The sequence below is a fragment of the Mandrillus leucophaeus genome, unplaced genomic scaffold, assembly GCF_000951045.1.
Source record: "Mandrillus leucophaeus isolate KB7577 unplaced genomic scaffold, Mleu.le_1.0 Scaffold723, whole genome shotgun sequence".
Taxonomy (NCBI): Eukaryota; Metazoa; Chordata; class Mammalia; order Primates; family Cercopithecidae; genus Mandrillus; species Mandrillus leucophaeus.
This window is the reverse complement of record NW_012107842.1, coordinates 948,879-965,767: the sequence shown is the minus strand read 5'-3', so window position 1 is coordinate 965,767 and position 16,889 is coordinate 948,879. Positions and strand designations below refer to the sequence as shown.

General features: G+C 41.1%; 1 protein-coding gene across 1 annotated transcript in view; it reads left to right on the top strand.

Moving 5' to 3' along the window:
- The window catches only part of HTATIP2 (HIV-1 Tat interactive protein 2, 30kDa), an 18,523-nt gene extending 3,323 nt beyond the window's left edge, over positions 1-15,200 (top strand). The window contains exons 3-5 of the mRNA XM_011965415.1: positions 8,104-8,241; positions 13,624-13,685; positions 14,419-15,200. Of these exons, the coding sequence (XP_011820805.1) occupies positions 8,104-8,241; positions 13,624-13,685; positions 14,419-14,644 (426 nt within the window). The 3' untranslated portion in view covers positions 14,645-15,200. The remainder of the gene's footprint in view (positions 1-8,103; positions 8,242-13,623; positions 13,686-14,418) is intronic.
- Positions 15,201-16,889: the final 1,689 nt, after the last annotated feature.

The window sequence follows — 16,889 nt, the reverse complement described above, 5'->3', positions numbered from 1 at the left end:
ATGTCTATGACTGCCGTGGGAACTCTCCTTAGGTTTATAAGCCAGGCCCTTTCACCTGAATCATTAAGGGAGCATATAGTGAAGAACTATTCATTTATACCAACCGAGTAGTTAGATTCAGCTGTATTTCTCTGGGCCTCCTTGTGATGCAAAGAGTAATTCTATGTGTGCTTTCAATCAAGATGTATTTCCATATCTTCTGCAGTTCTGCATATCTATCCTGGAACACGGCTGGGATTTGAACTCTGTGATGGGAACTATGGATTACAGAGAAGTTTGACTTTCCCAGGAAATGGCACATTATCTCTCCTAGAAAGGGTCATGTTCCTGCTTAACAGTGGGTGCAGTCTTTTCTGTCCCAGGCACAGTCACAAGCGGTGTGCCCTCCAAAAGCATTGAAAAACTTTTGTTCCAGGACACTGCAGATTTGTCTCAAGTGCCAACCTGGTTTTGGTGGTGAGTCAGCAAAACAAAATGCTGCATTAGGCATAGAAGGGTTGATTTTCATGACATAAGGCAAATCTCATTATAGGGTGTGCCAGGGAAAAGTCTAAACTGCTTTCCGTGTTCAGACTGGGTAATGCAATTTTAATCAGAGGAATTGTGTGTCTTTACTATCCAGAATTTTCTATTTTAATGGGGTTGGTTCTCCACCTCTCAGGCTATTTGATACCTTTCGTTCTCCTTTAAAATCAATTTGGAAAGATAAAAGTAATTAACTAGTAAGCGAGAATAGACTAATGAGCCTAGACTATTCACCTAGCTTAGAAATGAATTAGGATTTAAATGATTTAAGAGGTTAGTGGTGGAAAACAAGCTGGCACTTATACCAGAAAAGTGTTTTGTTTTTGTTTTGGGGGGCTTTAAAAAAAAACCAATTTGGACTAGGTACAATATAAAGTTGGGAGGTTGTGATAACTTTAGCCGATATGAAAGAGGTGACAGTTCGTAAGTGGCTAAGTAATAATAGTGTTTTAAGTGGGGGTTGTAGATTTCCAAGCTCATCCCAGCTGGTGTTCTGGGTCAGCAGCTCTTTTTGTAGAAAAGAGTTTGCTGGGTGGTTTATTGTATAAGTACTACAAAGCTAGTGGCAAACCTAGTGCGCTTCACTACGGATTTTGTAACTGGAACCCCATATATTGCCTTAGCAATATATGGGTTTCCAGCAGAGAAACTTCAAGAAATTCAGCGTTTTTGTCTCAGTATTGAGATCCTCTGGGTAGGTGGCTTATTTCTCTGTGATGTTCAGTGTATTAGTTTGCTAGGGTTGCCATAACCCAAGTAGCTTAAACAACAGAAATATATTGTCTCACAGTTCTGGAGGCTAGAAGTCTGAGATCCAGGTCTCAGCAGGCTGGTCAGTGCTCTGAGGCTGAGCCCTTGAGTTTCAAGGCTCTCTCCTTGTCTTGTAGCTGGTAGCCTTCTCTTTGTGTCTGTTTACGTGGTGTTTTCCCTTAATACCTGTGTCTATGTCCACATTTTTCCTTTTTATAAGAACACTAGTCATACTGGATTAGGGACCACCCTATTTAGTATGATCTCAACTAATTACATCTGCAACGAACTTATTTCCAAATAAGGTCATATTCTGAGGTACTGGGGGTTAGGAGTTCAACATATACATTTTGGGGGGATATAATCCAACTCACAAAATTCAGTCTACTCAGGTTTCTATTGACACTGGGTCTAGGAAAAGGTCTATTACCTTTCTTCAGCTGTTTGGAAGACTATTTCCTTTAGTAGTAGCTAGGTAGATGCTAATTTTCCTTTTCCTATTAACAGAACATAGTTGTTCAATCAATGTACTGGCTCCCTGACTTGGCCCTGATGCAGATCTACTGGATCAGAATCTCTGAATTTGGAAGCTTGGAATCTGTCTTTTTAGCAGGCTCCTTGGGAGATCCTGATGCAGTCAACCCTGTCCTTCTTGTTGAACCTGCTTTCAAGAAGCAGTGGGGTGTATTAATTCTCCTCACTTGCTGGTTATCTGGGTACTGTGGTCCTAGACAACCTTCATCTTGCTTTACTGAGCAACTTGTTTGCTAGTGAAGATTGAAATAGTCTTCGAAAACCAGATCTGTATTATCCTGGAGTGAAGCATAAAAACTTACAGATGCCAGTGAGAATAGTTCATTTCCCCTTATTTGTATCAAAAGAAGGATTTGATTAGTGAATTCAAGGTGGTTCGATGTGGTTTCACCTTTTCATTTGTCTCTTCACCTGGTAGTAGCAGGCTCTAGAAGTCCAGGTTCCTGTTTTCTGTTGAGTGGATGATGCCATTAATGTGATTAATGTGGTTACTGGGACATTTATTAGGCATCTCATGGCCCATCTCATTAGAATCTCATGGCTTCTGATTCGAATGATCTGCTCTTCTAATTCAGAGGTTTGCATTACAGTCTGTGGGCCAAATAGAGCCTGTCACCTGTTTTTATACAGCCTGTAAGCTAAGAACGTCTTTATATTTTTAAATGGTTAAAAAATTCAAAAGAATAATGTCATACCATGTGAAAATATAAAAACTTCAAATTTTAGCCTTTATACATAAAGTAGTGTTGGGACACAGCCATGCTCATTACTTTGTGTATTCTCTGTGGCTGCTTTTGTGCTATTAATATAATGGCAGAGCTATATAGTTGCAACAGAGGCCTGCAAAGCTAAAAATAGTTACTGTCTGATCCCTTACAGGAAAAGTTTGCCCACCCTTGTTCTAATCTCTGTTGTTGTATTTGATGTCTAGGAGGGGGCTTGTGAAGTGGCGAGGTCCTAGCTGGTTCAAGGGACCTAGATCATAGGCCCTGTTTGGATGCCAAGTAGCTATAGAGTCTGGAGTTTGCTGGTTAGCTTTTGGAGGCCACTGCCTCCTTGTCTGTCAGAGGGAGGTGACCAGTGAACCCACTTTCCTACTGCAAAATTCTTAAACATTTTTCCTTTTTTTTTTTGAGACAGAGTCTCATTCCATCACCCAGGCTGGAGTGCAGTTGTATGATTTCAGCTCACTGCAGCAGTGCGATTTCGGTCACTGCAGCCTCAACCTACCCAGCTCAAGCAATCCTCCCACCTCAGCCTCCAAAGCAGCTGGGACCATAGGCACGCGCCACCATGACTGGCTAATTTTTGCATTTTTTTTTTTTTTCTGTAGAGACAGGGTTTTGCCATGCTTCCCACCCAGGGTGGTCTTGAACTCCTGGGTTCATGTGATCCGCTTGCCTCGGCCTCCCAAGATGCTGGGATTACCATGAGCCACTGCACCTGGCCTGCAAAATTCTTTGACTCTATGAAACACAGAAGAAAGAATGCCCCAATTGGAAAACTTTTTCAAGAACATATAGATTGACCCAGGAATCCTCACTATCTGCTTGATTTTATTTATCCAGAGGTCCTTCTCTAACCAAGATCTTTCTCCTACCATTGAACATCAAATATAGAGACACCAGGACACAAACAAAAGTGCCTCAGATTATACCATTTAGTGTTTGTCAGCATCTTTGTTTTCTGATCTAATTTATAGGGTTGGATTGAAAAGGGAGTGAAGGAGAAAGAACCTGAAGCAGAAATATGGCTGAGTGGGACCTTTACAGAATGATAGACCCACCCTTCTTGGAAAAAGATCCCCATGATTTACTTTTTTAGTAAATGAATTAATTTTTTAGAGACAGGGTCTCACTGTGTTGCCAAGGCTAGACTCAAATTCCTGGGATCAAGCGATCTTCCTGCCTCAGCCTGGTGAGTTGCTGGGACCACAGACCATCGTGCCTGGCCCCATGACCTTCTTGAGTCTTTTAAATGTGCTCACTTGTCCTGTCAGTCAGCACTGAAATACTATACCTTGTTAGGATGAGTTGTTCTGAAGCCAGAGTGTTGTTTTTAGTTTTTAGGCACTGGTAAAGAAGAAATACTTAGTAGCTTTGGATTTTAGTAAGACTTAAGAGTCGTTGGAGAATTTGTTGCCTTTGATGTTGTGGAGGGTATGAGGATATCTCTACTGAGCGTAGTATACTGTGTTTATTCTTTTTGAGAGGGTGCTGGGAAAGGGCTTTATAGTGGCAACTTATTTAATTAATTCCTTTTTTTAGAAGGGACTCGGATTCCTAGCTTAGAGCAGGACACATTGGCTATGGAATCATAAAGACAGAATGACATATGGACTTAATACTCTCAGAAGAGACGTCTGTCCACATGGTTAGGGAAACTAAGTACAGTTTTTCTAAAAATTGTGTTTCTGAGATATGAAGTAGCTTGTTTTAGTTATTTTTTCTGTTGTTTTTTAAATCAAGCTATTGGAAAACAACAAAGGGCATGAATAAGATTTTTAGAGATCGCTTCTTTCATCTGTAAATAGAATCTTCCTCACTCCAGAGAAAACTGGTGTGTGATACCTCCTAGTCAGTCATCAGGACCCACGCTTCAGTTTGATTTTTAAGTCTTTGAAAGCTGTTGACCCTTTTGCTTTTGAGTTTCATTCACTAGCTAAAAGGCCACGCCATCAGGGTGACGGAAGTGAAATTCAAAATTTAGTGTGCTTGGAAAAACGCGTATTTATAATCAGCTTGAAGGCTCAGAGGATTTGTGAAATCGTTTTGGATTAACAGCCATTGATTGCTAATAAAACAATATTTAGCTTTGTCCAGAGAACAGCAATGGAGAAAGGTATGGGCATCTTGTCAACAGGCCCCATTGAGCAGGGATGATGGGCTAAGTGTGGGGGTCTCTGCAGCAGCGTGGGTGCTCGTCCTTCAAGGAGCGGTTGTCCGTTGTTAGCGAGGCGGGTGAAAGGAAGGACGCCAGAGTCTGATGGCTGGGGTAGTATTGATGTGCCTTAGCTGACTAATCAGATTGAAAAAGTCCCATGGTATTTATGTCACTTTAATTTTCATCAAACAATTGGAGACGACAGCACTCTATTAAGGAAAGGTTGATCCAGAACTAAAGCCAAATAAATTAGGGTCTCAGTTTAATCAAATTATCCTTTTACTGGCTCTGGATTAAGTGAGAGAGACAGCGTCGGTCCGGAGACTTGTGATTGGCTGAATCTTTCCCTTATTTTTAAAGAAGCGGATGAAAGAAAAAGTATTTTAACAGATGACTATAATAATCCCTCCAATCAATCTTGCTAAAACAACAACAACAACAAAAAACTGAATTTATTTCACTAGTCAACTGTGTCATTTTGTTGTGAATAACTAACCTGTCATTAAAATCAGAGTTCTGGTGAACTGGCATGAGGGGAAGAAACAGATGTGGAAGAAAAATTTAGTGTTTTAGCATTTTTCTATGTAGTTTTGGGCTGTTTATCTTGGCACACTTTCAGCACATCTAAAGTCTCAATTTGGAGATGGCTCTGAGGGTAATCACCTCTCTTAGGATGTGCTGAGTATTAAAATTGGTTTGCTTTACACTGATTTTAAAAGCAACAGCATGAATTTGAGTCTGTATATAGACAGCTTGGCAAGTCCGTTGTTTAGGATTGAATGTCAAAGTATACAACAAAAAGTATACAAAAGGAGATGGTGATGACTCGTGAGTAAAGAGGTAAGTTTATATTACCCATAAACTAAGGTAGACAAAGTAAGGCAGAAAAATAACACTGTCCTCCAGGTGGTGGGTATAGTTAAAAATGTACTTGTGAGTGATGGGAAAGGAGGATGAGGAAGGCTTTTATAGTAATGGTAATGTTCTATTTCTTGATCTGGGAACTGGTGGCAGAGCATGTTCAGTTTATGAAAATTTATTGAGCTCTATACTTATGTTTACTTTTATGATACACTTCCATGCAAAGTTAAAAAATCTGCATGGGCCTATTGTTTTAAAATTGAAGTCTGTATTAGTTTCCTATTGCTGCTTTAGTAAATTCCTCAAATTTAGCAGCCTAAGACAATACAAATTTATCATCTTGGAAGTCTGACATGGGTTTCCCTGAGATAAAATCAAGGTGTTGACAGCACTGCATTCCTTTCTGGGAGGCTGTAGGAGAGAAACCATTTCCATACCTTTTTCAGCTTCTAGAGGCTACCCCTCATTCCTTGGCCTGTGGTCCCCTACCCATCCTCAAGGCCAGCAACGTGGTAGCCAAGCCCTTCTTACGTTGCATCACTCCAACGTCCTCTTCTGCCTCGCTCTTTTACTTTTAAGGGCCCTTGTGATTACGTTGGGCCCACGTGGATATTTCAGACTAATCTCTCTGTTTCAAGGTCAGCTGATTAGCACCCTAATTCTAAACACTGAATTTCTAAAACACTGAATTTCTCTTCCACATCTATTTCTACCCCTCATGCCAGTTCACTAGAACTCTGTTTTTAATAATGGGTTCATTACAACAAAATTACACAGTTGACTAGTGAAATAAATTCAGTTTTTTTGTTGTTGTTGTTGTTTTAGCATGATTCATCTTGCTTCTGCCTAAATACCATTTGCGATGGAATTCCCCCTTGTCATGTAACCTTACATATTCACAAAGATTAGGACGTGGGCATCTCTGAGGGACCATTATTCTGCCTACCATAATTACGGATTAGTCATTTTCATCAGCAAGAGAGTAGGTGATAAAAAGGAACATGGGTACAGTGAAGAGAGCACTGCTTAGAGTCTAGAATCTGCAGTCTGCTCTCAGCTCTCCCACTTCCCAGCTAGCAGTTCACCCGCCCACTGGACCTTGGTTCCCCTCTACATCATGAGGGGACTTGATGTGATATTTCCTAAGGTACCTTTTAACATTCTATGAAAGATACACATCGCCCTACCAAATACAACATTTAGAATCAGTAACTACTGTGGAGCAAATTTTTAATTAAAAAAGAAATCAGGCCAGGCATGGTGGCTCACGCCTATAACCCCAGCACCTTGGAAGGCCAAGGCAGGCGGATCATCTGAGGTCAGGAGTTCAAGACCAGCCTGTCTAACGCAATGAAACCCTGTTTCTACTAAAATACAAAAATTAGCCAGACACAGTGGCGTGTGTCTATAATCCTAGCTACTTGGGAAGCTGAGGCAGGAGAATTGCTTGAACTCAGGAGGCAGAGGTTGTGGTGAGTGGAGCTCACGCCACTGCCCTCCAGCCTGGGTGACAGAGCAAGACTCCGTCTCAATCAATCAATCACTGGGGCAGTAGTCCAGTCTTCAGATTTGGAATTCCTACTACTCTAAGACCTCATTCTGTAATTGTGACTACCTATGAAGTTCAGCTTCAACAGACTTTAGACTTCTCTTCAGCTGTCTTGGGTTTGAAGATGCCAGAATTTATAGTGGTCTCAAGAGACTGTGACTCCATGGAATTCCCTTTTCTGGGTAAAGGTGCATGTTTTTCAGCTAGGCCCTGGAAGTGAGTCTATATTTTGTTATTTGTGTCATTCTCTTCCCTCCCCCTTTTATTGCCACTTAGTTCTGTTTTTTTCTGACTGGATTTACCTTTTCTCTGCTTTCATTGGATTTTTGTTCATTCATTTTTAGAGCATCTACCATATGCTGGACATGTGCTGATGCTGAGAGATGAATTAAGAAAAAAGACCCAGCCACTGCCCTCACTGGACTGAATCTAGCTAGATTGGGTGTCTCCAAACATTTTTGATCAGAGACCCATTAATAAAAAAATTTGAGGATGCATACCTTACTAATATGTGAGGTACATTGTAAAGCATACATGAAAATTGGGAATTAAATAGACTTTGTTCTCTTAGTGCCTGGGGAGTGTCCTCACCCATAGTCGGAGACCCTACCACATTAGATTGACACGGAAAACAGACAGGAGTGTAAAGTTGTAAAGTTATTAAGACCAAAAAAAAAATGTCTGGCTTAAAAGTAGTTTCTCAGCCTGATCTTTTTGTTTCCTTTGTTCTTTGCAGATTTGTTTGGTGTCTATGTTTCAGTGTCATTGTCCTTGTTTCCTTATTGCAGTCCAGCCTTGCTGCTAAAGCTGGTATGTCTATCCGGAGGACCAGACCTGGAGCCTTTCCCAGGGTCTAAGCCTGACTTTCATGTATTGCTTGGACACATTTTATTTAGATCTCTATCCCTCCAGGCCTCCCAGCCTGCTACCCAAGCCAAGTAGTAATCTTGAAGATGAACTTGCTGCTTTTTGGAAATAACTCATGTTCTTTTCCCCTTTAGGAGGGATTTGTTCGTGTTGACCGAGATTATGTGCTGAAGTCTGCAGAGCTGGCAAAAGCTGGAGGGTGCAAACATTTCAACTTGGTATCCTCTAAAGGAGCTGATAAATCAAGCAATTTTTTATATCTACAAGTTAAGGTTTGTGCAAGTTTCTGTCTTTCATACACTTTGGAGAAGCCTACCTATTTGGCAGTACTAAAGAATATAAAATATTATATAATACAAAAAACATCAATACATCATATTATGCATTTGTATGGCTATGGGACTGCAGGAATATATTTAGTAAACAGGAATGATTTGAAAAATAATTTCCAATGTCTTCCTCTCTATTAATTATCCAGCAATAAATGGAATGAGATATGGTGTCTCCAGCCTTGACTGTCAGCATGGCAACTTAGCATTGGAAGAGACTTGGAGGCAGTGATTCTTAAACTTTTCTGTCAGTTTCTCCAATGATTGAGAGGAAAGAAGAGCTTTTATTTGTCTAGAGATTTGGAGACATCTATCCTGAAGCAGTATTCTAGTTACAAGACTGGAGTGCAGTGGCATGATCTTGGCTCACTACAGCCTCTTTCCCCCCAAGTAGCTGGGACTACAGGTATGAGCCACCATGCTTGGCTAATTTTTGTATTTTTGGTAGAGATGGGGTTTCGCCATGTTGCCCAGGCTGGTCTCAAACTCCTGAGTTCAAGCGATCCGCCCATCTCAGCCTCTCAAAGTGCTGGGATTACAGGCGGGAGCCACTGTGTCTGGCCTCAACTTTCTTAAAAGTCTTACGTTTTATCTTTTAAAAATTTATGCACATTTTGCTATTCTTAGTGCTATACATATCCCTGTTTATTTTAATTTAAAAGGTTTCTATTAACCTACCTTTGAGTTAAACTGATGCTGCTGGAAGATAGGTATGGCTTTGTCTTTGTGTGCCTCCAGTGCACCCCAGGTGCCCACAGTTTAAGCGGCAGAGCCACAGAGGTCATTCAGTCATAGACTTTTCCTATGTGAAGTCCCTTTACAGAAGAAGTTCATCTCGCTTCTGCTTAAATATCTCCAGCACTACAGAGATTACTATCTTATTAGCCAACTTTTTCTATTTTGGGTCAGATCTACTTATCCAAAAGTCTTTACCTTGAAGTGAAATTTATTGCTATGTAAATGCTAATTGTTATCAGTTCTGCCTTTTAAAATAACCAAAACAAGTCCAGTCTTTCTTTTGCATTGTAGTTTTTAAGACGTTTGGAGATTATGGCCTCCTTAATCGTATGTTTCCCAGGCATCACACCTTTAAGTCCTTGCACCATTCTTTATAGGTTCCTGTGTCTAGCTCCTTCATGACTGCATCACTTTGCAGAGGGTGAACTTTGCAGTGATATTATACTGGAACTGCAGTGGGAGTACTATTCACGCTCTGGACACTATGTGCTTTTAAAAATAAGATATAAGATTGTTACTATTTTACCAAACATCCTTATTATGTTGTTGGCCCATGAGCAGCCTGTAATAATAAAAATTTCCAGATTTTTTTCACATGGCTAATAGCTGAGCCATATCTCACCCATCCTAAAATAGTATTTTGAACCAGATGAAGATCAGTGAGCCACCAATGAAATTACATGAAGAATGGAAAAGTTTCCACTTAATTGTCAGAGTTTAGAACAATTCTTAAAAGGAAAAAAGTCTGGTTTTCTTTTTTTTAGAATCAGTCTTGCTCTGTCACCCAGGTTGAAGTTCAGTGGCATGGTCACAGATCACTACAACCTCAAATTCCTGGGCTCAAGCGATCTCCAGTCTAAACCTCCCGAGTAGCTGGGACTACAGGCATGAGGCACCAGGTCCAACTTGTTTTTCAAAATACTGACACATGTGGGTTCTGAGAAAGGTTACCAAATAGAATTTTTGCTCTCATTAGCAAGATCAATATTTGTACCTTTTAGGAAAGAAAATATACGTAAGATATTTCCTCGTTGTTAAAGATAAAGGCATTACTACTGACTCCTTGGGTTATTATTCAACCAGATTTTTTTAAAAATAGCTAACATTAAATGATCCAGGCATTCTGAGGGCTTTTATGTGCATTTGTGTGGAAACAGGTACTGTGATATTAAGACCACCAGCTGTTGACTGGGCACGGTGGCTCACGCCTGTAATTCCAACACTTTGGGAGGCCGAAACGGGAAGATCACTTGAGGCTGAGAGTTTGAAACCAGTCTGGGAAACATGGCAAAACCCTGTCTGTACTAAAAATACAAAAATTAACTGGCACAGTGGCGTACGCCTTTAATCCCAGCTACTCGGGAGGCTGAGGCAGGAGAATTGCGTGAACCCAGGAGGCAGAAGCTGCAGTGAACCAAGATCACATCACTGCACTCCAGCATGGGGACAGAGTGAGACTCTGCCTCAAAAACAAAACAAAACAAAAAATAACAACAAAAAGAACACCAGCTGTTAAGCGGCAAAGCTAGAGTTTGAACCGAGGCTGTATGATTCCAAGGCCTATGCCGCTAGCCATTATGTATGAATAGCCTTTGTCACTAATACATGCAAAAGGGACCCAGCAGAGATTGGACCATGACAGAGCCTCAGCAAATATTAAGGCCAATACAACAGAAAGACACTTCTGATTTCACTGCAATTGGCCTGCATTACCTGCAGTCTGGGATTATGAATTAGATTAATAAAGGACAGAAATGACAACCAAATGATCCGGCCCAGAATGATGCTGAACAATATGTAATTGCTTTTACAATTTGGAAAGATTATCTTTCCGAAATAATCCTTCAACTACTGTGTGTAACATTCCTAGTATTTATTGCTTATTTTCTCAGTCTCCTTGTGTGTATGAACTCCCCCCTCCCACCCAATTTTAGAAACTCCTTTATTCTTTAGGAACATTTATTCTACTCAATGACGTTTCCATTGCATTCATTCATGGTGGGCCAGCTCTGGGGGCCTGGATCAATCATGTGCTTTATGGGCACTGTGCTGGTGCTGTGGGGAGACGTGTCAGGATGTGGAGCCCAGAGTACTGGATGGGTTTCATGTCCTCTGTTCTCAGGGTTGATAAGCTTTGGTTTCCTCATCTGTTCAGGGTGAAGGTACACTTTCCAGACATGTGACATTTTATTATTGGGTATCATCTTTGACCTTAAGGAGTTTGTAATCTGCTTATACTGGGGGATTCCCAAAGACACCACCAAGTTTGGTAATTCACTAGAAAGTTTCATAGGACTCAGGATATAGTCATACTCACAGCTAAAACTTATCGCATTGAAAGGATATAGAGCAAAATCTGCAAAGGGAAAAGGTGTGTGGGGTGAAGTCTGGAGGAAAGGAGGTACGAGCTTCCAAGAGGCCTCCCCATAGAGCTTGCACGGGATGTGCTTAATTTCTCCAGCGATGAATGTTTTCTGCCAGAGAAACTCATCTGAACCTAGGAATGCAGGGTTTTTATGGGAGCCAGTTACATAGGCACATTGGCCTAGCAAAATCGCAGCCCTCCAGAAGAAAGGCAAGTTTTCAGCATAAACCACATTGTTTGTACAGACAGTTTAGACATAGTACATTACCCTTATCAGATAGGGAATGGTGGAAACACACCCAAAATCCAAGTTTGCAAGCACAAGCCAGGGGCCAACCTTGCAACAGGCCTTTCTAAGGATAGCAGTCTCAGCCTGCTATGGTATCTCTTTTATGCACATTGCTAATAGAGACAAAACAAATCTTTTAAAAAGCTAAGAAATGTGTGTCCACATAAAAACTTGTGTATGAGTATGACTGTTCATAGCAGCATTATTTACAATGGCCAAAGAATGGGAACAACCTAGATGGCCATCGACTGATGAATAGATGAATAAAATGAGATATATTCATGCAATAGAATATTATTCAGCTATAAAAAGAAATGATACACACTACAACATGGGTGAACCTTGAAAATATTATGCTAAGTGTGAGGAAACAGTCACAAAAGGCCATAACTTATATGATTCCATTTATATGAAATGCCCAGAATAGGCAAATCCATGGAGATAGAAGGTAGACTAGTGGTTGACTAGGTCCCCAGAGAATAGGGTATGGGGAGTGACTGCTAATGATATGGGATTTCTTTTCAGGGTGATGAAATATTTTAAAACTTAGATTGTGATGAAGGTTGCACAGTTCTGTGTATATACTAAAAACCACCTATTAAAAAAAAAAGAATGGCCAAGCGCGGTGGCTTACGCCTGTAATTCCAGCACTTTAGGAGGCTTAGGTGGGTGGATCACTTGAGGTCTGGAGTTCGAGACCAGCCTGGCCAACATGTTGAAACCCCATCACTACTAAAAATATAAAAATTAGCCAGGCACAATGGCCGATGCTTGTAATCCCAGCTACTCGGGAGGCTGAGGCAGGAGAATTGCTTGAACCCGGAAGGTGGAGGTTGCAGTGAGACGAGATCACACCCTTGCACTCCAGCCTGGGCAACATGGTGAGACTCCATCACAAAATAAATACATTAATTAATTAATTAATTTAAAAATTGGCCGGGCATGGTGGCTCAAGCCTGTAATCCCAGCACTTTGGGAGGCCGAGGTGGGTGGATCACGAGGTCAGGAGATCGAGACCATCCTGGCTAACACGGTGAAACCCCATCCCATCTCTACTAAAAACACAAAAAATTAGCCAGGCGTGGTGGTGGGCGCCTGTAGTCCCAGCTACTTGGGACGCTGAGGCAGGAGAATGGCATGAACCCAGGAGCCGGAGGTTGCAGTGAGCCGAGATAGCGCCACTGCACTCCAGTCTGGGCGACAAAGCAAGACTCCGTCTCAAAAAAAAAAAAAAAAAAAAAAAAAAAAGAAAAAGATACTTAAAAATAGCTACTTAAACGTCTGCGATGAGACAGGTTAAGTGCCAGTTAGGTGGTACACATAGGCCAAGAAGGAGGCATGCATGACTGTGTGGTAGTTCACAGGCCTTTGGAAGTGCCTGTGGGCTGAGCTCCTCAGGCACTTTGTTTCCAGAGATGCCTGCCATGAAAATGCATGCTTTATTTAACAAATTAGGTTTAAAGCATCATCTAGATATAATCTGTCTTGAAATTTTGTGGGGTTTAAGAAGTGAGTAATATGGTGGGTCTATGGTTTCTGACCCACTGGAACTACCTATAAACCAAAAAAAGGTTAGTGTCTGCCAGCATGCAACATGAATTCTAGACTAAACAGAGGATATTCTTTTATGGTTGTACTAACATATTACTTACCCTCTCTGAATCTGTTTTAATATTAATAAAGTGAGAGGACTGACTATACAGCCATTCACTCATTTAGTGGATCTTTTAAATGCAAGACTACGTATCAGGATTAAATGATCTCTTCCTTAATTTCCCAGACTCCTTGGAACCTAAAATTCTAGATAAGGATATTTTGAGTATTGAGACCTGCAAAAGCAGATTACCTTCAAAACCACAAATTATTCTCTTTTAAACTTCATACAGGTGAGCTGGTCTTGATTAAATATTAAAAATGTGGTTTTTCTTAATAGGGAGAAGTGGAAGCCAAGGTTGAAGAATTAAAATTTGATCGTTACTCTGTATTTAGGCCTGGGTAAGTATAGTATTTATACTGAAGGAGAGTATGCCACTGTAGGTTAATCCCTAGATGCTAATTTTTCATTTGGAAAGGCTGACAACTGAAATATCTAAGATATGAAAGACATTGGCTAGAGGTGTATTGCTTCTCTGAAGGACACACCTTTTTGCTTAGAAAGAAAGGGTAGATGTTGGGTCCCGCTCCAGAAGAGTCCAGAACTTCCTAGACAGCATTTGCTGCCTTCTTAAATCCTCTTCATGCACCAAATAAAACATTAAATCTACTCTATTAGTCTGCTCGGGTTGCCATAACAGGATACCACGCAGGTTGGGTGGCTTAAACAACAGAAATGTATTTTCACACAGTCTGAAGATTGGAAGTCCAAGATCAAGGTGCCGTCAGGGTTGGTGTCTGGTGAGGCCTCTTTTCCTGGCTGGCAGACAGCCTACCTTCTGGCAGTGTCCTCACATGGCCTTTCTTCTTTATGTATGCAGAGAGAGAGACCTCTGATGTCTCTTCCTCTTATGAGGACCCCAGTCCCATCACACTAGTCCTGTTCCATCCTTAAGACTTCATTTAACTTTAATTACTTCCCTTAGTGCCTTATCTTCATAGAGACACATTGGGGGTTAGGGCTTCAACATTAGAATTTTGAGGGGATATAGTTTGGTCCATAATGCCCACTGTGGTCTCAGTGCAATTTACCACCTCTTCTTCTGCTTTTCTTTTTTTTTTTTTTTTATTTTAGAGTTCTGTTATGTGATAGGCAAGAGTCTCGCCCAGGTGAATGGTTGGTTAGAAAGTTCTTTGGCTCCTTACCAAAATCTTGGGCTAGTGGGCAATCTGTGCCCTTGGTGACTGTGGTTAGAGCAATGCTGAACAATGTGGTGAGACCAAGCGACAAGCAGATGGAACTGCTGGAGAACAAGGCCATCCATGACCTAGGGAAAGCACATGACTCTCTCAAGCCATGACCACACAGGAGAAATGGTTGTTATTGTCAGTCTTAACACCCATCACCAAATCAGTAATTTCAGGGTCTAAAAAAAGTCCGCATATTTTAGCTTTATTGTTTTACTATCCTCAGGCATCCATTCCAATCAAGAAATGATGGTGCTCTGAATCAGTGGTTCAGAGCCTGGTTATACATATAGATCCTCAGCGAGCTTTGGAAAAATAAAGATGTTAGCCGTATCTCAAACTTGAATCAAAATTTCTGGGGTGTGGGCAGAATAATCTGTAATTTTCTTTGTTTATACTTCCCCTGATGCCACTGGTTGGGGGGCCTGCTTTGAAATGCCTGTCTGCAGAGTCACAGCAGCCGGGAAAACCTTGTGACCATGCAAATGAGCTCTGCTCTAAAATTGTTGACATTCACATCTCTGACTTACAAAAGTGCTAATTCCCTACGTGTAATTGTGTAAGTAAACATTGTGCCTTTACTACTTTATGTAATAGAAATTATATACCTAAGCTTATATAATACATGGGGAGGATTAAATAAAGGAATAAAGATAAATTGACAACTCCTGGGTGCCTCTTAGATTGCTTGAAAATGCCCATGTAGTAGTGGTAATATGCAGCATTTCAGCCTATGGGGTGATATAATAGCAGCTAATATTTACCAAATGCTTGCTAAGTACCAGTCTTTACATGTATTATCTGTGCTTTAAACCCCTTATAAACCATCCTTATAAAGTGATACTATCATGATCTTCATATCTTAGATGGGGAAATGAGATTACTGTGGTTAAGTGCCTTGCTCAAGAGTCCAAAGCTGAAGAACTGAAGCAAAGAAATGGCAGAGTCAGGATTCTAACCCAGGTCTGCCTGATCCCACAGATTGCATAGATGGTGTTTTTAAGCACCCTGCAAGAGCACTCTGTTCCTGTGTATTTCCAGGTAGTTCCAGTTGATGGTTACTACGTGTTGTGGATGAACAAAATTGAAATATTTGGGTTTCTCCTTTGTTCCAGTGATTAATCACTAAATGTTCACATAGCCAGTAAAATTCTATGCCACCAAACTTTAAAGTGCGCTCATGCTGCTGCACTTTAAAAATTAAGGCAAAGGAAGATGCAGAAGGAAGGGTCAAAGCCAAGAGGCACACACATTGCTGATTTCCATCATGGAACAAAAGATGTTAGTGTAACGTAACATCTGCACCAGGGAAGCAAAGTGATTCGAGTGATTCAGTCAATTTTTCCAAGGCCCACTGTATGCCAAGTACATTTCAAGCTTCAGTATACACTGGAGGATAAAGGCCATTCCCTTTAATTTGTGGTGTATATCCTTAGAAGGGAGTAGACATTCCCAATGTCAGTCACCCAAAAAAGAGGCATATTTTAGGGCAGGGTGGGATCTTGAAATGTGAGCTTTAGAAGGAAATGAAATATCTTCCTCCTGCCAGGTGGGGTTCCCTGGGAGCTGAACTTGGAAGAGCCCAAGTGTGTAGTTTTGGTGGGGAGAAAGCATGAGCTGAGGATATTTTCAGGCCTCTGGGCTCCGAAAGCAGCTAAATCCAGTGACCTATTTTAAGTTATTCTCCTTATATTATTTCCTTACTCAAAAACCTTCGAGCAGGTTTCATTGAACATGTTATTCTGGTCTCAGTAGTGATGTGGGATAATGAGGAAGGGTCTGTGTTCACCTTTGGAGTAGAGAGAAAAGCAGCCCTCTCTGGAGCTCTGCATTGTGGTGAGATAACGAACTAAGGAACAAGACTCTGGCCCAATCGCTCCTCCACAATGGGTGTTAACTTGTTTTATCGACAGCACTGAATGGACTGGGTGTTCCATTTAGTACTAAGGGATTCAGGACGTTTTCCACCAAAGGTGACACAGACAGAAAAAATTTATGTTGGAAGGATGAAGGGAAAAGTTGGATGGGACCAGGTAATCAAAAGTGTTGAATTCATTAATTCATTCAGCAAATGCTTATTCAGTGCCTCCTATGTGCCACTGAACACATAGGCACTGGGGATGCATCCATGAGTAATGACTCCAACTCAAGACAGCCAGCAGCTATTCTGGCAATGTCCTAGATTGTAAGAAAACTTCAAAATTAATATTTGGGCTGGGCGCGGTGGATCACGCCTGTAATTTCAGGACTTTGGGAAGCCAAGGTGGATCACTTGAGGTCGGGAGTTCAAGACCAGCCTAACCAACATGCTGAAACCCTGTCACTACTAAAAATATAAAAATTAGCCAGGCATGGTGA